The 24,857-nt window shown below is 44.4% G+C and overlaps 1 protein-coding gene across 1 annotated transcript in view; it reads right to left on the reverse strand.

The window, feature by feature from the left end:
• Window positions 1-24,857, reverse strand: part of LOC147678429 (hydroperoxide isomerase ALOXE3-like) — a 167,690-nt gene that overhangs the window by 74,908 nt on the left and 67,925 nt on the right. The window contains exon 2 of the mRNA XM_086946025.1: window positions 6,852-7,056. Within this exon, the coding sequence (XP_086802151.1) occupies window positions 6,852-7,056 (205 nt within the window). The remainder of the gene's footprint in view (window positions 1-6,851; window positions 7,057-24,857) is intronic.

Genomic DNA, 24,857 nt, shown 5'->3' on the forward strand with positions numbered 1-24,857 from the left:
ATCGATCTTTATATACAAAGTGTCACCATATCTATAAACGGCAGAGGCTGATTTATTAACAGGGTGTTACTAAACGTGTTAATAAAGTGACAACCAATTTATAACAGTGTGTGGTCATAATCAAATGCGGCGGCGGCCATGTTTGTAAAGTATGAGGCTGATGTAGCACTATATTACTCAAAATTAGAGTCCTAGACTTTAATCATCTGCCATGTTTGTAAAGTGTGAGGCTGATGTAGCACTATATTACTCAAAATTAGAGTCCTAGACTTTAATCATCTGGGTTAAGGTGTAGGGTCCATAGGACACAGGGCTAGCTTCTGCTGACATATTCCAGAGATAAAGGTCCTTAGGCTCGATCTAAGGAGAGTGGATGTAGTTATTATCTCAATCCTTAATTTTATTTATTAAAAGTATATCGGTTTCATAATTTTGTATGTACCTTCAATAAATTGGCAATCAGAAGAGATACCAAATATAAAGGGGACAGTAGTCTACTGCGCTCAGAGACAGCCACTAAGATCATTCAACGTAGCTTATTCCACTCAAGGAGTTCGTTCAGCCCTTTCTGTTCACTTTGCTCTTGATATATCCAACGTGCCTCCTTAGTGATCAAGCGTCTTTCCACAGACTGTACATCGCCCATCACTTTCTCCTACACTACCCACGTAAAAGTGTGTTTATTACGGTGGCAATGTTGCACTAATTTGGTAGTCAGTTTTCCAATCCTTATTGTGCTGACGTGCTCTTGGATGCGGAGTTTGATCTTCCGTGTGGTGAGTCCGATGTACTCCAACCCACATTCACATTTTAGTCTATACACCCCATTGGTAGTGTTACAGTTACTGAAATGGTTCAGTGACCAAGTTTTTCCAGATCGAAGAGTCACGGATGTGGTTTTGTTTGTCAAGGGACACACTGAACAACTCCCACATGGGAAGTGTCTTTTTGGGATGGTAGTATTCTCTGCTTCTGGTCGTCCGATACTTCTGGTATGAACCAGTTTATCTTTCAGGTTACTTGCTCTTCGGAAGGCAAAACGAGGGGGGGGCATCTTGAAATCCGCTGATGAGAGTAGGGCCCAATGCTTCCTGATAGACTGGCGGATCTTTGTGGCCATGGGATCATAAGTCATGACTACAGGTAGGTAGTCTGACTTCTCCTTGGTTCGTGTCTCTAACAAAACCGCTCTGGGTGTATTAAGGGCTCTCTTTTGAGCTTGTTTGACAACTCTCCGAGGGTAATCACGGGCTTCCATTTTCAAACTCAGAACTTCTGCTTGTTCCTTGTATAGTTCAGTGGATGAACAGTTTCGCCTGTATCTCAGAAATTCCTGGTTTTCCCACCACCTATTGTATAGTCAAACCACCAGTAAGTCTGTAGTCTGAGAATGGATAAAAATTGTCTGGCTTTTACGGACGAACAGATTGCTGCTATTTTAGCCGGCCCATCCCTGTTCGAAGATAATCTCCTTTCCGGTAATAATAAAGTCAGGGAAGAATGGGAGAAATTGAGTAACTTAAAAAAGAAACATATAAGAATTGCCCTGCATGGGGCCCTAATGTCTGAATACTATCAGTCTGGAGCCTCACCTGCAAGTCTAATAGTGAGGATCGAACCGCGGATCTTCCTTGACGATATACAGTTCCGACGTGATTGGAGCTTCATCGCTAATAAATGTACCAGAGATTGGTTAATTTTGATAATCAGCACAGCTCAGAGATTAAGTGAAGAGGTACTTAAAGAAATCGTAGAGCTAGAGGAGGCCATTAATAGGGACAGTAGCTTTACTGACGCAAAAGAACATCTACAGAAAATCAAAGAAGACCTGGATGAGTATAAACAATATATGATAACTCAGAAAATAAGGGGCCTACAGCGTAACTTACAACGCTACACACACGAGTGGGCCTTCCCCTACATCAACGATTCACACTACCAACCCGCACAAGAACAACAACAGCCACAGCAATTTGGAGGAGGGCAAAGAGGTAGAGGGGCCAGATTTCAGCAACAAAGGCGAACACCTGCAAACTGGACATTTAATAACACGTCCAGTGAAGACGAACCTGAGCCAGGACCTAGTACCAGCAGAGTAAGATTTAACCAATCTGAAACTTCCAACAACGACCTGCGTGCTTTATTGCGCAATTTTTTAGAACAGGGACAAGCATCCAACAAGGGTCCGGGACAACAAGGGAGAGGAAAAGGACGCGGCAATCGGCTCCCGCAACAATGGCAAACATTCTCCCCACGACAGACACGGAGCAGGGGAAAGAAGCCAGTATGAAGAGTATTGTGGTCAACTTATCCGACCACCATTTAACAACAGAGGAAGAACGAGTACTCAATAAAGGGCTGGGATTTGTTCCCACCCCTACCCATGATGCTTTCAAGTGTTGCACCGAATTCCATGAGACAATGCGAAAAATTAAATTGAAGAAATTCTTCGTGAAACAACCATCTGAGGAGATTAAAGGCTTCAATACCAATTTAAAAAAACCCTCTACTTTCTGTCCCCCGATGGGGGCAATTGGCCCTGAAGTGGCAGTATTTGAGGCCAAGGTCCTAGAGGAAATTGGGAAAATAGAAAGTAACAACAAATTGAGTGGATTCAGAAATATGACGAAAAGTGATTGGGAGGCAGTGAATTCCCTTCAGAAGAATGATAACATAACTATAAAAAGCGCTGATAAAGGCGGAGCCGTCGTCATATTAAACACCAGCGATTACGAGGCTGAGGTACGACGTCTACTCAATGTGAGAGCTAATTACCAACCCCTCAAGAAAGACCCCACTCCGGAACTGATGAAGATAATAACTGATCTTGTGGGGAGCGCAAAGGAGAAGAAGTGGATAAGTGCGAAGGAGGCGGAGTTCCTTATTAACACCAATCCGAGGACCCCCGCCTTCTACATCCTTCCGAAGATACATAAGCCGGCCCGGCCTCCGCCGGGCCGGCCGATTGTATCTGGAATTTAATCTATTTTGGAGCCTTTATCTCAGTTCGCTGACTATTTTCTTCGCGAATCGGTAATAACCCAGAAATCGTACGTCAAGGATACTATGGACATTTTAAATGTCCTTGAGCAAATGACATTTGACCCCGCTAAGGAATACATTGTGACTATTGACATTGAGTCTTTGTACTCCTGTATTCCTCAGGATGCCGCATTGGTGGCTGCATCAAGAGCATTGGCCACACAAGAGTGGTTTTACGATGCCCCCCAAAGTTTCGTGTTACAATGTGTGGAAATTGCCCTCACAAGAAACTTTTTTTGCTATAAAGATGACCTGTTCTTACAGGTGACGGGCACATCAATGGGGGCGATGATGGCGCCTAGTCTTGCCTGTATCTATGTAGGCCAATTTGAGGAGCACATCATCGAGTCTGACAACAATCCCTTCAGAGGCCACATGCGCCTCTGGAGGCGATATATCGATGATGTGCTCCTCCTATGGACAGGAGATGAAGCAGCCCTGGTCCAATTTTTAAATTGGCTAAACACCCAAGATATGAGCCTTCGTTTCACTTGGAAATATCACTGCACAAGCGCAGTTTATCTTGATTTAGACATCGAGGCATGTGGAGGGGGTTTTCGAACTAGTGTGCATCAAAAGCCCACCGATAGAAATTCACTGTTATCGTACCGGTCATACCATCCAAGAGCATTAAGAGACAATATCCCTGTGGGACAATTTCTGAGATACAGGCGAAACTGTTCATCCACTGAACTATACAAGGAACAAGCAGAAGTTCTGAGTTTGAAATTGGAAGCCCGTGATTACCCTCGGAGAGTTGTCAAACAAGCTCAAAATAGAGCCCTTAATACACCCAGAGCTGTTTCGTTAGAGACACGAACCAAGGAGAAGTCAGACTACCTACCTGTAGTCATGACTTATGATCCCATGGCCACAAAGATCCGCCAGTCTATCAGGAAGCATTGGGCCCTACTCTCAACAGCGGATTTCAAGATGCCCCCCCCTCGTTTTGCCTTCCGAAGAGCAAGTAACCTGAAAGATAAACTGGTTCATACCAGAAGTATCGGACGACCAAAAGCAGAGAATACTACCATCCCAAAAGGACACTTCCCATGTGGGAGCTGTTCAGTGTGTCCCTTGACAAACAAAACCACATCCGTGACTCTTCGATCTGGAAAAACTTGGTCACTGAACCATTTCAGTAACTGTAACACTACCAATGTGGTGTATAGACTAAAATGTGAATGTGGGTTGGAGTACATCGGACTCACCACACGGAAGATCAAACTCCGCATCCAAGAGCACGTCAGCACAATAAGGATTGGAAAACTGACTACCAAATTAGTGCAACATTGCCACCGTAATAAACACACTTTTACGTGGGTAGTGTTGGAGAAAGTGATGGGCGATGTACAGTCTGTGGAAAGACGCTTGATCACTAAGGAGGCACGTTGGATATATCAAGAGCAAAGTGAACAGAAAGGGCTGAACGAACTCCTTGAGTGGAATAAGCTACGTTGAATGATCTTAGTGGCTGTCTCTGAGCGCAGTAGACTACTGTCCCCTTTATATTTGGTACCTCTTCTGATTGCCAATTTATTGAAGGTACATACAAAATTATGAAACCGATATACTTTTAATAAATAAAATTAAGGATTGAGATAATAACTACATCCACTCTCCTTAGATCGAGCCTAAGGACCTTTATCTCTGGAATATGTCAGCAGAAGCTAGCCCTGTGTCCTATGGACCCTACACCTTAACCCAGATGAATAAAGTCTAGGACTCTAATTTTGAGTAATATAGTGCTACATCAGCCTCACACTTTACAAACATGGCAGATGATTAAAGTCTAGGACTCTAATTTTGAGTAATATAGTGCTACATCAGCCTCATACTTTACAAACATGGCCGCCGCCGCATTTGATTATGACCACACACTGTTATAAATTGGTCGTCACTTTATTAACACGTTTAGTAACACCCTGTTAATAAATCAGCCTCTGCCGTTTATAGATATGGTGACACTTTGTATATAAAGATCGATAATGATTAATACGCCCAGGCCGTAAAAGCCGAAAATATGCGTGATCGCCGGACTTTCTGTTCGAAAATCCGCTCTTGCATTGGTATGCTTTATAAGTTAGTTACCCTTCAGGATTACACAGATATCGCCAGACTATCCGTATCTTTACTTGGGCTGGGGGTCCGTTTACTAATGGCCGCGGCAGTTCCTTTACTTCGGAACCGGCATCTGGGCACACGAGAGTCACCTGACCCCGCGGTCCAATTAACAGCCGGGTGCCGCGGGAGTCAGCTAACCCCGCGGTCCTATCACAGCACTCGAAAATCGGCAGCTATGCCGGTAAAAGAAAAGGGCTGCACTCGGTCGGCGTTCGAGTGCTGAGAGGACGCCGACCCTTACTCTTCCACCGGTAACATTTTATCCTCTTTGCTTCAGGCCAGCATACTTGTACAAGGTAGGGGGCGGCACTGGGACCGTGATAACCTAGTTTCTTTCTGGTCCTTTCTTTTTAGTAACTTCTCTATGGGGAGATAGGACCACGCTCACCTATGGGGGCTGGATTCCGGATTTTAAAGTCCTCCTGTCTGGTATGAGAGGCAAAACTGCTTGAAGGGTAATAATGACACTTACCCATACAGCGTGGTTGTTTGACATTACATAGAGTTTGATGTGCAGAAAATGGGGGAGAACACCAGGTGACCGCATATATGTTTGTTTGTATTACAGCATTCGAGAATCAGTGTCTCTTGCAGTGGCATTAAAAGTGAGTTGCCCTGAAGAAATTGCCTGATAGACACCAAGGCAATGAAACATGTCGGCTGTAAGTAGGGTGTGAATCGATAGGTAGTATTCACACCCTCCTTTTTTACTGTTTTTGTGTTCACTGTCCGCAACAAAGAAAGGAACGAAAGTAAAGTTGATGGTCCTAGTTGCGCAGTGTCTTATATGTTAAATGTTCAATGTTGTTAGTTGTGTTACATATAAGTTGTGTTCACTGCACCATCCACTGTCTTTTTATTTTTTTGGGGTCTGAGACACGTTTACGTTATAGCTTGATGGCACCAATGATGAGAACAGGGCCAAACTGGTGAGTACCAGCCAGTGGTCCCATTGGTGGTTCGCCCGTGAGGTGCCATCTCGCTTTTCTCACATTTTTTGTTTGTGCTGTCCTATATGTATAGATCAGAGAGGTTTTTTTTTTTTTAAAGAGGCAATAGACTGAAACATTTGGACTATCCTTATACTGAAAGGATTCCCTCGGGTGACGAATGTCCACCGTTAATGTTTACAGACTAATAATCAAATATTGCCATAAGAACTAGGACTGTTGTTGTTGATTAGCTTACTGAGTGGAGGGCGTCCTAGTTTTATTTGTCTTTCCCTCTAGACTCCCATTTTGTAGAGGATTATAAAGGCCCCCATATTTCCCTGGGTCTAGAGCAAGGTGGCAGCAACTCATGATGTGAGCAGCTGATCCTTACAATATGTTAAGTCTTGTAGCCAATCTTTGAATTTCAGTGCCGATCCTCTCCCCATCAACACGCAATCCACCACTTCTCCTGTGTGGCTCAACACCGCTACCAATGGCGTGAGTACTAGAGTGTGTTCAGTCATTAGTGTTAATGCTTCTTCGACCTCCCACCAATAAGTTTGAATCTGAGGGCATGACCATGTGAGATGTAGGAAGTCAGCTCCCTCCATGGCACATAACGTCAAGCACGACTCACCATTCTTGACTAACATCATAAAGAACATCTCGGCTAAAGTGAAGGCAGAGGCAAAGATTCGCAAATTTCCCAAGATCGGGTGCACCATGCCCTGGTCTTTATGGCTGTGGTCTTACCCGTTCCTTCTCTGAGCTCCACGGTTATGTATCCTTCGATCCAGCGGTAGCACGGGAAGCGGAGGGACTTCCCACTAGGGGCTTCGACAGTCACCTCGTTGCAGTACCAGCTGTCCTGGGGGAAGATTGAGAAGGGCTCCTTTTGGAGGCGAACCAGCAGTACCTGGCCCAGGTCCTGCTCAACCTTCACACTGTACTTGCCCACCTGAGGAGCACAAAGAGAAATTGTGGGATGGGTCTGTGATGAAATGGAAAAAACACCAGCACATACCACAAAGTGGCAAAGTGAAAAACCTTAACTCATCATGAAACATCAAAGCAAACCACAACAAGCAAAGGATTATTCAGGATGCATTAAGGTTTTTGTGCAGGCCATGACTTGATATTAAGTTTTGTTTTCAGAATGTATTTGTATTTCAGTCATTTTGAAAACTTATCCTTGAATCTATGGAGTTTGTCATTCAAGAAACTGACCCCTCAATAGCAGTAGATGGTGTATTCTTCCCAAAATTGCTTACATTGCGCCACACATCTTACAGTGCAAAATGACAGCTTCAATTGCTTTGCAAGGATGGTGAAGCATCCATTCCTTGCCTTGTGCATTGATCTTCTTTATGCATGCGGGCATGGGAGTAGCTTAGTTTGGAAGTGACGTTGTCACACAATGACGTCGGCAGTGCAGGCAATAAAGGGGTTTTCTGGCACATGGATCCCACTCCCCGCTTTGTAGCCTATGCCCTGTCTGAACCCTTCTCCTCTGCCACCTGGCTTACCCATTAGCCCTTTTGTGTTCTGCTGTGCTTTCTTTGGTCTCCACCCAATGGCTGCCCATTCTCAGTATTGAAATTTCAGTAGAACAAATCTAAACCAAATAAACTATTCAACAATTTAAAGACAGAAACAAGCAATGTGCTTTTAAAGGCCAATCCACCAAATTATCCTCATACCTGGTATTTTCATCAAACCTACTTAACCCATTTGAAGCAAGCTTGCCATGCACCCCTATGTTCTTAAACATTCGGGGAACTTATCGTACATAATCCATACCAGGCCATCCCTTGTAGCCAGCTTGCCATTTTTGGCGACGTCAAGTCACCCCATGGCTTTGAATCCTGTTTTGCAGCACCATCAACCCCAACCCATTCATAATTTACTACATCAATCTAATTCTGTTTCCTCGGCTATGCTAGGAGATCTAATTCTGTTTCCTCAACTACACAAGGAGTGCTTACCAATGCTCACAGGATGTTTGACAGTACACCACCAGTGATGCCGAGTGCCAGGATTGCCAAAGCTAGCTTGTCTTGATTCAACCACTCTACATTTCCAGGCACAGAGTTATCAACATTTGGCACAACAAGCAAGATACCTTGCTGCACTGCAATGCGTCAAATGGAGAGATTAGGAAATGTGTCATATTTACTATCAAATGGCACATTCCTGTTCTCCCTCTCTCTGTGCTGATGAACTTGTGGCTGCCAGGAGCCAATGCAGGCACCCTTGAAAGGGGATGGTGCTGGCTGGGAGGCGTTTGTGACCGCGTATCAAGGCAGAAATCTTCCCACTGGGGACTGAGGGCACTTATCCTTTTGATTTTTTTATCATCATTCTACGGTCATTTATTAAGGTGATTTGATGCTGTTTTGTAGATAAACTTCGGGCGAATGATTTTTGTTGTCCCAGTTTGTGAATTGATTTATGCAGAAGACTACTAAGTCTGTTTGTTTGATTCAAAGAGCCCTGAAGAAGTTCTCTAGGCTATTTTCCAAACTGAACAAAACGAGTTCGCTGACCCCTTTTTTTGTGAAATCTTATATAAATTTGAAAATGAAGGACTGAAAGAGATATAAAAAGACTGAATAAGCTCTTTTGTTCATGTGCACTGCATGTAAAACACCCTCGAAAGGGTGCCTGCATTAGTGGCAGGATTGTTTTTGTTCAGGAAGGCACCTTCCTGTACGAAAACAATCCTCAGAGGCATTTTCCTGTTTCTATGTGTACTGCAGAATGCATCATATATAGAAAGAGTAAATAATGAACAGAAATAATATTTTCTGAGGCTGCCCTGATTGCAGCCACTGACGAAGTCTGCATCCTTCTCAACAGGGAACAATCAGTGGCCCTGATCCTCCTCAACCTTTCCACAGATTTCGACACTGTATCCCAACACACACTCATTGAGAGACTCCACCACATTGGGATCCAGGGAGACACCCTCAGATGGATCGCATCCTTCCGCACAGGATGAACACAGAAAATCCGCCTACCCCGCTTCGCCTTAGAACCAAAGAGGACCATTAGCAGCATTACGAGGTTCATTCCTCAGGCCCACCCGCTTCAATTCTTACATGACACCCCTGATCAACACAGTCAGAACCCATGACTTCAACATCTTATTGTGCATTAACGACACCCAGTGCATCCTCCCACTCTCAGCAGACCCGTCCACCATGCATGACGAATGTCGCCAACTGGATGAGGACCATCTCTCTGAGGCTCAACACAGACAAGAATGAAGTGCGGATCTTTGGCAATAAAGCCTCCCCGTGGAATGGCACCTTGTGGCCTGCTGATCTCAGACCCACCTTCACACCGGGCCCTGCCCTCAAACCTTGGCATCATCCTGGACAGCAGACTCACCATGAAACAACAGGTCAACGCAGTCGCCTACGCCTGCTTCCACACTCTGTGCCCGCTCCGAAGGATCTTCAAATGGCTCCCCATCGAAACAAGTAAAATCGTCACTCAAGCCCTAGTCACCAGCTGGCTGAACTACGGTGACACACTGTATGCAGGAACAAACACACAACTCATGAAGAGACTCCAGGGGCCTCATTTATGAAAAGTGACGCATCGCTGCGTGAAAACAGCGATGCGTCACTTTTCACTGCACCCTCCTTGCGACATGATTGATTCGTCATATTTTTAATATGACGCATCATGTCGCAAGGAGTTACAGATACGTCAGTATTTCTGACGTATCTGTAGGCGCAAAAGTGACGCATTGCTGGAGTGTGTTACAAAAGTGACGCAACTCCAGTAATGCTTCCTTTCACATGCGGAAAGCCCCATGTGAAAGGGCTTGCGTCAGTCTTACGCCTGCTGTGAGGCAGGCGCAAGATTTTGACGCAACAGCGTCCTAAAAGTGACGCAGTGCAATCTCATAGATTTCACTGCGTCACTATTACGAGGCTTTTTGCGGGTGAACGCCCCCTCTGCATACATTATACCTGACGCAGGTATAATGTAGCGCAGGGGTTTAAAAAGTGACGCATCTACCTAGATGCGTCACTTTTTAAATATGGCGCAACAAGGCGCATGTTTTACGCCGCCGATGCGTCACAAAAAGTGACGCATCAGCAGCGCAAAACTGACGCAAGGCCTCATAAATGAGGCTCCAGGTATGCAGAACTCAGCGGCCAGGCTCATCCTTAACCTACCCAAATGGCCTCACATAATCCCGCACCTCAGGAACCTCCACTGGCTCCCCGTTCAGAAAAGATACTAACTCAAGATGCTGACACGCGCCTACAAAGCCCTCCACAATCAAGGACCAGCATACATCATCCACCTGAACTTCAACCAACCCTCCAGAGACCTTTGCGCTGCCTCCCTCACTCTTGCACAGACACCACACATCCACTAAAGCCAAAGTGGAGCTCATTGCTTCTCTTACCTCGCCGCCAAGTCCTGAACTGGCTCCCCTCCAGACACCAGCCTCTCTGGAGGAATTCAGGAAGAGACTCAAGACCTGGCTTTTCGACTGAGCCCAGCAACCCAGCACCTGGATACCCTTGTGGGTGAAGAGCTGCGCTATACAAATACAAATTAATTGAATGATTGATATTTCTCCTCGGTACGCCTCACCTGGGAGGGCTTTGCATTTTGACGCATTCCCAGGTTTATTAGTGTTAGCAAATCTGAGAATGCTCCAAAAACCATGGGTGGATGTGCAAAAACTTCCACGCGTCACCCATGGAATACCACAACACAAAGTAACACAAGGGCGTGACTTGCACTGCCTTGTGTTACTCCAGATTTACTGAACACAGCAAGGTGACTTACTATCTCTGATTTAAGCACGTGTGTTGCCCTGCGTCACCTTGCGTGGTTATATTTTTTTGAGGTGTGGGAAATGTGTTCGTTTGATTGCACATTATGAGCGTGTAGATATTTATATTGTGGTGTGAATATTTTGATGTAAGTGTCTGTTTGTTTCCGGAATTTTGGGATAAGCCGGTCTAAGATGGCGTCAGTGATTGATGTTTCGCCGTATAGAAGGTGAGTTTTATAAGTGGAAGTGGGGGGTCGCCACTTACCAGGACACAGGAGTTGGGGAGAGAGGGCAGAGATGCCGACACCGCCAGGGGTCACCATATCCAGCTACACGCGCACCGCGGCCCCGGGACTGCATTTATCCGGCGGGCTGAGCGGCGGCGCGTCCCTCCCACCGGGAAACAGCGCCAGGAGGCGCAATAAAACAGCGTGACCTCGGCAGAGCGGGAGGGCCGCCACTTACCAGGACACAGGAGTTGGGGAGAGAGGGCAGAGACGCCGACACCGCCAGGAGTCACCATATCCAGCTACACGCGCACCGCGGCCCCGGGACTGCATTTCCCGGCGGGCTGAGCGGCGGCGCGTCCCTCCCATCGGGAAACAGCGCCAGGAGGCGCAATAAAACAGTGCGACCTCCGCCTCACGGGACGCGGACGGGACGCCGGGCGAAGCCCGGGCAAAGGGCGGGCCCTCTAAGGCCTTCAGAGGCCTGAGGAGGACGGGACGGGCCACCCCCCTTGGCATCCTGACAAGAGAAGGTACTGTGATCTACTCTACACTACACTGTGACTCTCTACGGACACTCTATCCGCCATTTAAAGACTATAATATTGATTAAATTTCATCATACTTGTCACGCAACGGGGCGTACTATAAATCTATCCCACAGCGGGGCCCGGGCCGGGGGATGGAAAAGCTATTCACGAGTAAGATGATATTGCCTACTTTAAGTGAAATTGACACTGATGATTCCCGCCAACCCCCAGTTATTACTCAACCTCTGCAATCTCCCCCATTTACCCCGGAGAGTCCGCAAATCTTGTCTTACTGGGAGGAGCTTAATGCTCTGTGTGGCACGAAGTTTATTCCAGTTGTAACCCCCTCCCTTGCAAAATGCTCCAGTATCGACACCCCCGTTGACAGACTGCATGAACCATCGCTATCAATTAAGGGGGCCAACATCCAAGCTACTGTACTGTCCCAGAGGCCAAGTGCAGAAAGGAAGCCTGACGGGGTTAATGAGTATGGAATTCAACCTAAAGTACAAAAACTGTTTGTTGGCCCTGCATCGCCTGCAATTAACTCTGTCTTATCTAAGGGGAATGCTGAAAGTCTGGATGACCAAGTATCTTCATCCCAGTTGCCACTACTGTTTCAGTTTGAGCAAATGTTAAGAGCTATAATAGCTCCCTTGGTAGAAAAAATTATTAACCTGGGGGACAGGCTGACAAACATAGAGAGAATCATTAAAGTAAACTCTTCACCTCCTATAAAGATGGTAATATCCAATTGTTCCAACTCACCAATCGCACCCGAAGTGCCTGTGCCTATGCCAACTAATACTAGTAAATTGGTCCCAGCAGATGGTCAACTCTAAACATAAAACCACCAACTGTTACTAAAATTGTCCCCAAATCTGTGTTAACCAACCTCACTTTTGCCAGTGCGGAACGAAATAGAGTAGCACGTATACATTTACCTCCGGAAGCAGCCCCCTTCGTGCTTGTTCTCTCAGGAATACCTGCACCTACTTTTGGGAAACCCGAAAGACACCAGGAACTATTAAATAAGGTCATATTTTGGCTAAATAAAAATAGACCCCTGTTACCCAATCAAGATGGTGGAATCCTGAGCGTTAGAAGGGTGGGCTGGTTAGGGTCACTACCCAAAGACATCCCTGGGGACTTAATTCTAGTTAAATTCATCTACGTTCCTCCCAGCCACAAGAAGGAGATGGCCCCATTTCCATTTGGGACTTGCACGATTTTTACCCAAGTACTCCACATATTCTCCTACTAAAATCAAAGGCAGTACACAAATTTCTGATGGGAAGGGGACCTCGTGCTTTTACTGGTAGAAGCTCTCCTGCTTTCAATAGATTTGATTTACAGTATAAAAATTTTACTTTTTAAAGACCCCATTATAGAGGGACAAGCTTACGTATTAACTCAGACTATAAATTCTAATTCCTATGTACAGCGCGATATAACTAATGAATATTTTAACAGGCTGGGCACACGTCCTTTTATAACTTGTAGATATATTACTGTATGTATGTTCCTCTGTTTTTATTTTAAATTTTTCTTTTTTTATCTGTATGCTTTTATGGTTTTTTAAATCAAAATCGAATAAAGCTAAGTGACTGAAAGTGAAAGTGATGTTGTGTGAGAGAAGGGACAGTTATTGCTAATGAAATGATGGGAATGAGTGTTTTGAATTCGCTTGGTTAGAATTTTTTGGGGTGTGGGAAATGTGTTTGTTTGATTGTGTATTTTAAGCATATAGATATTTGTATATTGGTGCGAATATTTTGACACATGTGTATGTTTGTTTCAGGAACTTGGGTGGTCAATTCTTTTTGACTATTTGTCGCTTTTTTGCTGAAGTATAATAAGCAAGGAATATGGACACTCTGGTACCTGGAAAGTAGGCATTTTAATTAGACCACTAATAATAGCATGTAAGTAGCAACATAGGTTTTTTTATATTACCGATGTTTATTATGGTAGGTCGCACTTTTAAAATTGTTGAATATTACTTGCTAAATGCACCTAATGTAATATGGATAACACATTTTTTTGTGTAGTCTCTTGAACACAATGGGCATGTTTCTGAAAATGAAGGATTTGTAATGAGAATGATATGTGTATATTCATATGCTTGTTTGGTTTATCCTTGTTAAGTTACCTTGTACATGAGGTCCTCTGTCATTACGAGATGATCAATTAAATAATGTGGGAGATCTTTCGATAGACGATTGATTTAATGAACTTCAAAATTTCTGTTCCTTGTGGAATGGAGTCTTCACATTTATACAAATATTGTAATTTAGAAAAAATATGTATGTTTATTTAAAATTCAGTCTCTATTTTGATGTACATAACATGGTTATGGGGTGTTTGTATATTGGGAGAAGTATTTTAAATGTTTTAACCTAATGGGTGTTTTTGCATGTTTATTCACAGCCCTGATGAAGTCCTGTTAGTTGGATGAAACGCATTGGCTGGGCTGAGAATTTATTTTGAAGAATACAATTTTTGCATTACAGACATTCGCTGAGTGATCTCTATGGACTGAATGGAGAATTAACTTATATTTAGACACATATTGGACATTTGTTGACCGTTCTTTTTTTAATGTTTCAGGTAAATTGTAAATGTCATGGTACTTATAGAGCACACTGTCACCAGACGGTCACCAGACGGTGACCTTGCGGTGTCGCCTATTCGGCTTCCTGGCGCTGATACTCATACTGCTGTGGAACCCCTCCTGGCTTTCCCTGTGAAGTGTCCACTCCTGGGCACCCCCAGGGTGAAGCCAGGCATCCTTAGCGCTGTTGGGGCCGGTGTGGAGGCTAAGCAAGCTATTGCCCAGAGTTGCAGCGTGGGGCCCGTGATTAGAATAGGCACCGAGGCAAGAATTAACAGGTCCGAGGAAATTAGGCCCGAGACCCCGCCGAGGTGGGAATCGTACCCTGGTCCCTGGCCAGAACTCTGCATCAGGGTCTGCCGCTCTAACCATTGAGCCACACTCCTTCACAGGTACTTTAATATTTTTGAGTGCTCCCCTTTATAGTGTGTTTATCTTGTTGTTTCTTGTTGATAGTTGGTACCTTGACTATGCTACAACATATGCTTCAGGTTCTGGAAGTTTGTGTACGTGACAGGGGTTGAGGGAGGTTGTTGAGTTCTCTTCCTTTATTGTTGATCTCTGTTGCATGACACTGACATACCCGGAATCCATATTTCCTGTACACAATTGCTGGCCCAATTACAATTTTTGTTGATCTGAAAGCAGGTGGTGATAACGTAGGTGCTGGGCTAGGGAGCGTTCATACATGGAATGTGAATGGCCTCCTTGACCAAGTTAAATAAGAAACAGTATTGCAAGCGGCGCACCACCGAACTCCAGATGTCCTTTTCCTCCAAGAGACCTACCTGTTGGGTAATAAATGTCCCTTTCTTGTCTATGGATTTTTCGAAAGCATATCTCTAGTGGAACATGAGGCATCGACATTCTCCTCTGGTAAAGCTTCCCATTTAAAGTTAACCAGGCGTGATACGCCAAGTTGCGCAGATATGTCGCTTTTACGACCTACGTCACAGTGCACCCCTCTCCCTGCTACATGGTGCTCCACTCTCCTTGCTTCGTCTCTATGCCCTTTTGCCTTTGACAACAATATTTCTTGAAACTATAAGGGTGGTTCTGGTGTAGTTACCCCTAGAGTCATCAATAATGGATTGGGGCTGCAATGGGGTGCTCAAATGGGAGTGGGACAGTTCAGTGGACAGAAAAGAGCTGACCTCAGGGATGACTCCACTCTCCCAATTCATGGCAGCACTAGGTCTCACTGACCCTTGGAGGGCGTTCCATCCCAGTGAGCGCGGCTACACCTTCTATTGTGGCACCCATAGGCCCTTTTACCAACTAGACTACTTCTAAATTCCCAATTTGGAAATCCATCAAGTAGTTGGGGCCAAAATCATGGTGAGGGGGTCTGTCTGACCAATCTCGGATAGTACTCCTGTGGGGGTGGGCCTTGAAGCCAGCAGGTGGAACTGATGTCTAGACACATGGCTACTAACCAACCCAGAGCACAGACCACATCTTTCTGATTCTGTAGACTCCTTTCTACAAAATAACACAAACTCAGTGACATCATCAGAGGTCCTTTGGGAATCATTCAAGGTCACTCTAAGATATAACATAATCAGTTACCATGTAGAGGTCAGACAGAGCCAGCAACAGGTAGTGTTAGACTTGGAAACCCAGGCAATGGAACTGAAGGCCAGACATCGGCCCATGCCATCAGAAAGCATTCTCCGGAACCCACTACATACCCAGGAGGTCCTCAAGCAAACTCGGTTAGACGAGGCCAGCAATCCCTTATGGGTGTCCCAAAGGTGCACCCATCAATGACTAGTAAAGTAAAGGACTGTTAAGCTCTATACGCTAATATGTTGCAAAGAGTTCCCAAATGTCCTTCCCACAATGACACAGACATCAGGGGTCATGCAAATATGGCCTTAGAATTCACATTTTACTATGAAAAATCCTATTCCCGTAATACACAGCTGGACATATCGGTTTTAGAATATTTTGGGGGTGATCTGCCCATGAGACGATTAAGCCTTGAGGAAAAAGAATCACTGGAAAGTTGCTTGAAGAAGGAGAGCTAGTGAAGGCCCTTCAACAGCTTCAGTTAGGGAAAAGTACTGGACCCAATGGGTTTCCTGTGGAGTTCTTCAAAGCCTTTCATGTAGATTTACTGGACCTGGAGAGAGATGCTCTTGGAGGCAGCCGCAACAGGTATGCCCCAGCCAGACCTCCAGATGGCAGAGCTCATGGTGATTCACAAGCGACCTACTGCCTAGAACGCTGCTCGTTTTACTGGCCGCTATTTCTGCTAAATCTGGAAACAAAGATCTTTGCCAAAGTCCTAGCAACTCGTTTAGTTGTTTTACCACTGGTATCAGCTGACTAGTGCCCAAGGATTGATAACGCTTTATGCCTGGCCGAGCGACCAGACATAACACATGGAGAGTCTTTAATGCACTGGCATTGATGAATTGGCTGTGGGGCCCCTGGGGATCTTTGTTGCTTACTTTCAAAAAGTGTTTGAATCATTTGGGTGGAATTACCTATTTTTCCTTCTGGAGGAGCATAACTTCAAGCCAGGGTTCTGGTAACGCATACAGATGCTCTTCACAGATCTCAGTTAGGGTCTGTGCAGCCGTTTCTGGGACTTTTGGGGGCAACCTGGCACCAGAAAGGGGTGCCCACAATCCCCCTTAATATTTGCCATAGCTATTGAACCACTGGTACATTGGATAAGAGTTGATCTGCAGATGAAGGGTTTTAACTGGGCACTAAGAATTAAGGCTATGGTTGCCATAAACGCCAACATTGTCTTGGTATTCTTGAGTGATTTTCAATGGCACGGCCCTAGCTTGATGCAGTTTCTTATCACTTTTGTTCATTTCTTGGGGCTCTGCATAAATAAGACAATATCCTCTCTATTGCTCAGAGATGCACCACCTCCCGACATGGTTTGGGTGTGTGAACTTAGGATAGCAGTGCAGGACTTCCGCTGCTTGGACTCATTTGTTTGTTGAGACCCCGGAAGGCATTGACTGAGAATATCCAGCCTCTACTTAAAAAGGCTTACAACTGATTGTTGTGTATACACGTGCTTCTTCACGCGCTCTTTCATGCGCCTTCACGCGCTCTTTCATGCGCCTTGTGAATGTTATTATCTCGCGCTTTGTTTTCCTTTAAATGTATGTTATTATTCAAATGTATGGTCTCATGCTTCACGGCACGATCTGCCATCGTGCTGTTCCACTGTTCATGTACCGTTTATTCAGTTGCTGTATGTTTACCGGAGCCATGGGATGTGTTGCCGGGGGTGCTTCCTTTACCTACAAATAAACCTCATCTACCGTCACATCTATTGGCGATTATTTATCCTACAATTTGGCGACGAGGATGGGATGTGTTGGCGGGGGTGCTTCCTTTACCTACGAATAAACCTCATCTACCGTCACATCTATTGGTGATTATTTATCCTACAATTTGGCGACGAGGGACGGAGCATCTTTAAGGAAGCATTTCCTGGTTTTATTTTAAAAAAAACTTGTTTCCGTTACGAGCACGGAAGAATTTATTTTTCTGACGCTGAATCTCGGAGATGTAATCAAGATCTGCAAAGTTGAATCTTGGGTATTCTTTACTTATTTTTGAGCCCTTACTTTGTATAGATCTATTTAACACTTTGAAAGTTTTTGAACTTACCAACTGTTGATCTCCGATACATCTTTACTTCAACTCTCTCCTTTATACTGAGAGCGCTTAAATCGTCTATGTTTCTACACGCCTTACGGTGATTACGTGTGAGGAGCTTTGATTGGATCCCTTTGAGACTAAGGAGGTGATTGGATCATTCCGTTTTTGGGACGCTACTCTTTCGCATTAGTCTCGGAAAGCGAAGAGGTGACTTAATTTCCAGTTGCTGGAGTACATATAACATTCGTTGTTTGAACAGAAAAGTTGTTTGAGCTTGCTTCACGAACAAGGATTGAGTGGTTACTATTTTCAACGCCCAAATACACGCTAACGTTTCCCTCTCTATCGTTGAATACTTCTCCTCGGAAGGGGTAAGAGCTCTTGAGGCGTGTGCAATAATGACTTCTTTACCATTCTTGGTCCTTTGAGTAAAGACAGCACCAAGTCCTTTCGAGCTAGCATCAGTGGTAATGATATTTTGTAAAGAAGGGTCAAAACAGGAAAGTGCAGTAGCAGAACAAATAGCATTCTTCACATCACAAAATTCTTTCTCACACTCTCCAGACCACTCAAAAATAACCCTGTTCTTAATCAACTGTCTGATGTTAAATGTTCTACAAGAAAAATCAGGTACGTATCTAGCATAGAACTCAACTAGCCCTAAAAATGACCTAACATCATCCTTAGATTGAAGATGTGGCGCAGACTTAATAGCTTCTAAAAGATTAGATTTGGGTTTGATTCCTACTTCACATAATTCATGACCTAAATAATTTACAGAATGCACACCAAATTTACACTTTTCATACTTTTCATACTTAATGGTAAGACCATGCATATTGAGTGCACCTAAAACATCTTCTAGAGCAGAAATATGTTTTTCTCTGTTGTCATTAAAAACCAAAATGTCATCTTGAAAACAGACAGCATTTTTGCAATCTTTTAAAATGTCTTGCATCACCCTCTGAAAAATGGCAGCCGCTGACGCCAAACCAAAAGGCATCCTGTTAAATCTGAAACACCCAAACGGAGTGATAAATGCTGTGAGATCTTTGCTTTTTTCATCAAGTTCTATCTGGTGGTAGGCAGCAGATAAGTCTATGGTTGAGAAAAATTTGGAACCACCTACAGATGATAACAACTCAGAAATACGGGGAAGAGGAAATTGATCTACAACAATATTGTTGTTAAGATGGCGAAGGTCAATGGAGAGTCTGACCTTGCCATTAGCCCAACATGGGTGAGCACGTTATTCCTGATAATCCATGGGAAGCTATTGCTATGGACCTTATGGGTCCCATTGGTTGTGATTCTAAGTACATCATTGCGGCCATTGATATTTTTTCGAAATGGACCATTATCAAGATTGTTGAGAGAATAGATACTGAGTCTGTTTTGTGTTTTTTAGATAAGATTTTCACTGAAGAAGGTTTACCTGTTAGACTCATAACGGACAATGGGGTTCAATTCAATTCCAACAAGGCTAAGGATTACTTTGCAAGGCTGGGTATAGTGCATTCCACGACTTCTCTTTATAATCCCAGTGGTAATGGAGTGATAGAGAGATTCAATAGAGTTTTAAAAAGTGCTATACAGTCGGTTGGTAATGAAGGAAAAAAATGGGAAGTGGAAGTTTTTAAGAAGGTATGGATGTATAGGACTACTGTGAATTACATGACTGGATATTCTCCTTTTGAAATCATGAGGGGAAGACTTCCCAGGACTAAAGTGAATCCGTCATGGTTAGTTAGATCAACTTTTTCGAGTGTAGATTTGGGAAAAGTTAAGGAAAATCTTGCTCATACTCACAGTAAAAATAAGAAGTACTATGATGAGAAGTTTGGTTCTAAAGTTGATCCGAAAGTAGAAGTTGGTATGATGGTAAAAGTTAAAAAACCTTGGAAGGTCAAAAAGGGAGAAAGTTTGTTCATGGGTCCTTTTGAAGTCATTGAGATTTTAAAAAATTCAGTAAGGTTGTCAAATAATAAGGTATGGAATCTCAGCAGGATTGCTGTTCTCAAAGCTGATAGGGCAATTTATAACAAGACTCCTACTCTGAATCATTCTGATTATTCTTATTTGGATGATGATTTGAATGGGAGTGCAATTTGTAATAATAATGGGACGACTCAAAGTTGTTCTAGTGTTGAAAGTAATTCTTGTCAAAATGTGAATTTTCAGCCTGTTGATAGCAATGGTGTGAATATGCAACCTGCCAATAGCAATAGCAATGATGTCATTTTGCAGAAAAGAACAACGAGAAAGCCGAAATGGATGTCAGATTTTATTGTTTATGTCAAAGGTAAATTTGAAACTTAGTATGATTTTGTACTTATAGTTTTTTTTATTGTTTTTTTTGTGTTTGTTTTGTTTTATAAGGGAGGAAGGTGTGTTGTGTATACACGTGCTTCTTCACGCGCTCTTTCATGCGCCTTCACGCGCTCTTTCATGCGCCTTGTGAATGTTATTATATCCCGCTTTGTTTTCCTTTAAATGTATGTTATTATTCAAATGTATGGTCTCATGCTTCACGGCACGATCTGCCATCGTGCTGTTCCACTGTTCATGTACCGTTTATTCAGTTGCTGTATGTTTACCGGTGCCATGGGATGTGTTGCCGGGGGTGCTTCCTTTACCTACGAATAAACCTCATCTACCGTCACATCTATTGATGAATATTTATCCTACACTGATGTAGTGTTATGGTTGGTACTTTCCCTTTTGGGCTGTTTGTATATATTTAAGATGGTTACACTGCCACGGTTTTTTTACCAACTGCAAAATTACCCCAACACACCTCCATAGCTTCTTTATTCAGCTTAATTCCTCCCTTCAGGGCTTTCCTTGGCAGAAAAGGGCTGGCTGAATTGCACTACAGAAATGTGCCAAATCCACATACAAAGGGGGCATAGCTCCTGCTCATGGGGCTTCTTGCTACACAGTTCTCATCTTGTAGTCCTAAATGAGTGGTGGTATAAGCATGAGGGATATCTGGCCTTTGCCTCTGAAAGGTGTGCAGTACAGGGAATACAGTTTCCTAACTTGCTTTATGGTGGCACAATAACCCACCTTGATCTCTCGCCTGCCACCAGAACAGTAATGGGGATATCGCATGTTGCAGTCAAACTCCTGGGTGGAAAAGTAAGCTCACTAAAGAGACCCCATTGTGGGCCGGGAATAGACCCTAGTTAGAGTTTTTTCCACAAATGGGCCTTAATTGGGATTTGTAGACTGGGGTACATGATGCAGAGGACACACATAAAATCCTTTGCCAAGATTCAAACTCAATTCCACCATCACTGTAGCCAATACTTGATGTACCTGCAACTTTACTGTGCATTGATGCTGTATACTAAAGCGCTTATAGGTTTACCAGACTTTAATCCAGTGAAAGCTAAAGTTCTAAGTTAGAAGTTCCTGGAACACAAACATTCCTACATTTTCCTACATGTATCAATCATTAGTAGGTTTCAGCGGCTGTGGTAGGATTGGGAGAGTTACCTGGGCACCCTAACAGACTACGATTGGTGGGAGGCACTGGCCTCCCTGAGAGAAACTCTGATAGCTTCACAATTTAGTGTCAATCAGCAGCAGTACCTGCATCTCACATACTTTACAAGACTGTGACAATGGATGGAGACGGGATCCGCACAGTGTTGAGCTGAGAGTTACCGGTTCCGTTTTTTTGTGGGTGGGAGATCCTATCAATGATAGGTGTTGATCTATGCTGGAAACGTGCATGTGATCCCAAATGCCCCTCCTGAACATCCACATGGATCTGGACAGTGATAGGTACCCTAGGTTGCCCTTGTGGTTGCAAAGAGTGATATCGTTTTAAATTAGGAAAATAGGTGCAAGTAAGAGCGGTGGGGCTGGTTAGGAGGGCGGGGGATTCTTACAGACCACGATGATGGAAAATAAACTATTTATTTAATTTCCCCTCGTGGTCATCTGTCAAATCCTCCCCAAACTGGCCACACCGCTCTTACCTGCACAGGCCACTCCTGGGTTGAAGAAAGGGACAGGACCACTGCATATCCATGGAATGGCCAATATACCTAGCCAGGGTTTTCCCCACAAACATTTCAAAATATGGAAGGAGAGGGTTCAATACATGGGAATTGAGTTAGACTTCATTAGATACTCCTCAATCAATCAATCAGGGGTTGGTAGAGCACAGCTACTCACCAGAAGGGGTCTCAAGGTACTGAGGGGGGCAGGGGTGGGGGGCACCACTCCTGGATGTTCACAGTGATTCGTTGAAGAACCAGGTCTTGAGGTGTTTCAGGAACTTGGAGAGTGTTGGTGTCTGTCGGAGGTGGAGAGGGAGGGTGTTCCATGCCTTGACAACGAGGAGGGAGAAGGAGCGTTCTCCTGATCTGGTCTTCTTGATGCGAGGTACAGTCACAAGGGAGAGATGGGTCAAGCGGAGGGAACTCTGGGGTGCCTGGAATGTGAGGTGGTGGTTCATGTAGGTGGGTCCGGTGTTGTGGAGGGCTTTCTGGGCATGGGTTAGAAGTTTGAATGTGATTATCTTCTTGACGGGGAGCCTTTGTAGTGTCCACAAGTGTTGGGTGATGTGGCAGTGGCACGTTAGGTTGAGGACTAGTCTGGCGGAGGTATTCTGGAAGTTCTGGAGTTTGCGGGTGAGGTTCTTGTTGATCCGGGCGTAGAATGTGTTGCCGTTGTCCAATCTGGTGCTGATGAGGGCATGGGTTACGGTGTTCCTGTGTCCTCATTGTCATTAGATGCTAAGACCTGCTCCTTTTCTGCTAACTCATGACGTGTATTGTTTGTTTTGTAATGTTGACTGAGCATGACCTTCACGCAGGTGGGGATGGGTACTATGTAGTACTATGCAGCCCACAGCTATGGGTGATGGAAATAATGAGCCTATGTTCAAAAATGATAATAAAATGTGTTAAAAAATGAATTATTTTTTACTTAGTTCAAAAATCTATTTCAGTAGTAAAATTAGATTTTAGATAACTCTGTGATGTACTTCATGCTTTTTGCAAGTAAATTAATTGTGAACTAATTTGCCGCTTATCCGCACAGCAGAGGCCCAATACACATCATTGGCGGGCTTTGTTATGACCCCGCTCCTGGAGATAGTTGCTTGGCCCCTGGTAGGCTGGGATGATGGTTAGAAGTGGTCATTTAGCAAGATTAGCCACCTGGGAGGAGGACAGGAATAGCTGGCAGAGCAAATAGCAGCTTTCTCTCTTCTTCTCTTGACTTGGAGATGTCAAGTACTGCTGTCAAGTACTGCAATCATCCATTCCCAAGCCTGCTCAAGACTTTCTGGCTTCACTCCCACCTGAAGAAAAACTGTTGTGGCCCTGACATAGAGGAGACCCTTCATCTTTATATTGGACTAGCTAGATGAAGGACAAGAGCCACCTTGTTTTCCGACTGGTGGGATGCTTTGCAGTGATTAAGGGCTAGATATTGGTGGCTAAATACCAGTCGGTAAAGCCGAAATTCGGTAAATTTCAAAGTTACCAACCAGTATTTTGCCCTGTGCGATGTAGGTATTACCGAATGCCATTGGTAATAATGATTCGTGAAATTAAAGGGAAATCAGTTACCGATTCCTTATTTACCGATTGGCCGACACAGAAACCCCAAAATACCGAATCAGTAAATAAGGAATAGGTAAAAATTCGGTAATGCGATGTACCAAAATTCGGTAATACCGAATTTGTACAAATTCGGTATTTAAGAATCAGTAAATACCACTGACCCAGAGCAGGTGGTAATCAAGTGCAGTGCATAAAAACAGCCCCAAAATGCAACAGTGTGAACACAATGGTGGCCCTCTACGTCATAGCAAGGCGGCTACGTTTGCGAGCAGCAGGACAGAGGGTTTGGAGACGGGAAGAGCATGTGTACAGACTGCGTGTCACACTGTTCCAAATGACTGAGCCAGAAATACATAACAGGTACAGGCTACACCCACACGCCATCTTAGACCTGATAAGGGACCTGCAACCATACCTGGAGCATCAGACACCAAGGGTGCACGCAATACCCACTCATGTACAGGTACTCTGTTGCCTGCACCTCCTGGCATCAGGAAGTTACCAGGGTGTGATAGCAGCAGCAGGTGGTGTGTCACAGAGCTGTCTGTCCTGTTTCTTCAACTCCTTTCTAGACGCCATGATGCAGAGAATGCATCACTACATACGCTTCCCCAGAACACAGGCGGAGTTGCAGAGGACAACGCTGGATTTCTACCAAAAGGCACAGTTCCGACATGTTATAGGGTGTATCGATGGGACCCACATACCAATCTGCCCACCTGCAGCTACAGAATACAAATACCGCAACCGCAAATCCACTCACTCCATCAACGTGCAGGTGTTATGTGATGCAGACTTCATCATTACTGACATTGTGGCCAAATTCCCAGGGAGTACTCATGACTCCTACATGTTCAGGAACAGTGGTATCTATACACGTCTGGCTGCAGGTGAATTCGGAGAAGGATACCATCTAGGTAAATCAATGCGACACACCCCGATGTATACCTTTGATGAGGTGACAGTGCATATGCGCTCTGGTCATTTATACTAACTTCATACCTCAACCCATCCACCCCAAGCGCACCTTTGGACTACTAAAAAGCAGGATTTGTTGCCTCCACAAAAGTGGAGGTGCACATCTGTACCGCTCCATCCTCTGCTGCAAAATAATAGCAACATTTGCAATGCTGCATAACCTTGCCACAAAGAAAGGAACTTTTACAGCAGGATTTGTTGCCTCCACAAAAGTGGAGGTGCACATCTGTACCGCTCCATCCTCTGCTGCAAAATAATAGCAACATGTGCAATGCTGCATAACCTTGCCACAAAGAAAGGAACTTTTACAAAGAAACAAGGGAACCCAAAGGTATTGGACTAGGGACCTTGGGCGGTCACGTATTACAAAGAACAGTGGTCC

The sequence above is a fragment of the Lissotriton vulgaris genome, chromosome 12 (assembly GCF_964263255.1).
Source record: "Lissotriton vulgaris chromosome 12, aLisVul1.2, whole genome shotgun sequence".
Taxonomy (NCBI): domain Eukaryota; kingdom Metazoa; phylum Chordata; class Amphibia; order Caudata; family Salamandridae; genus Lissotriton; species Lissotriton vulgaris.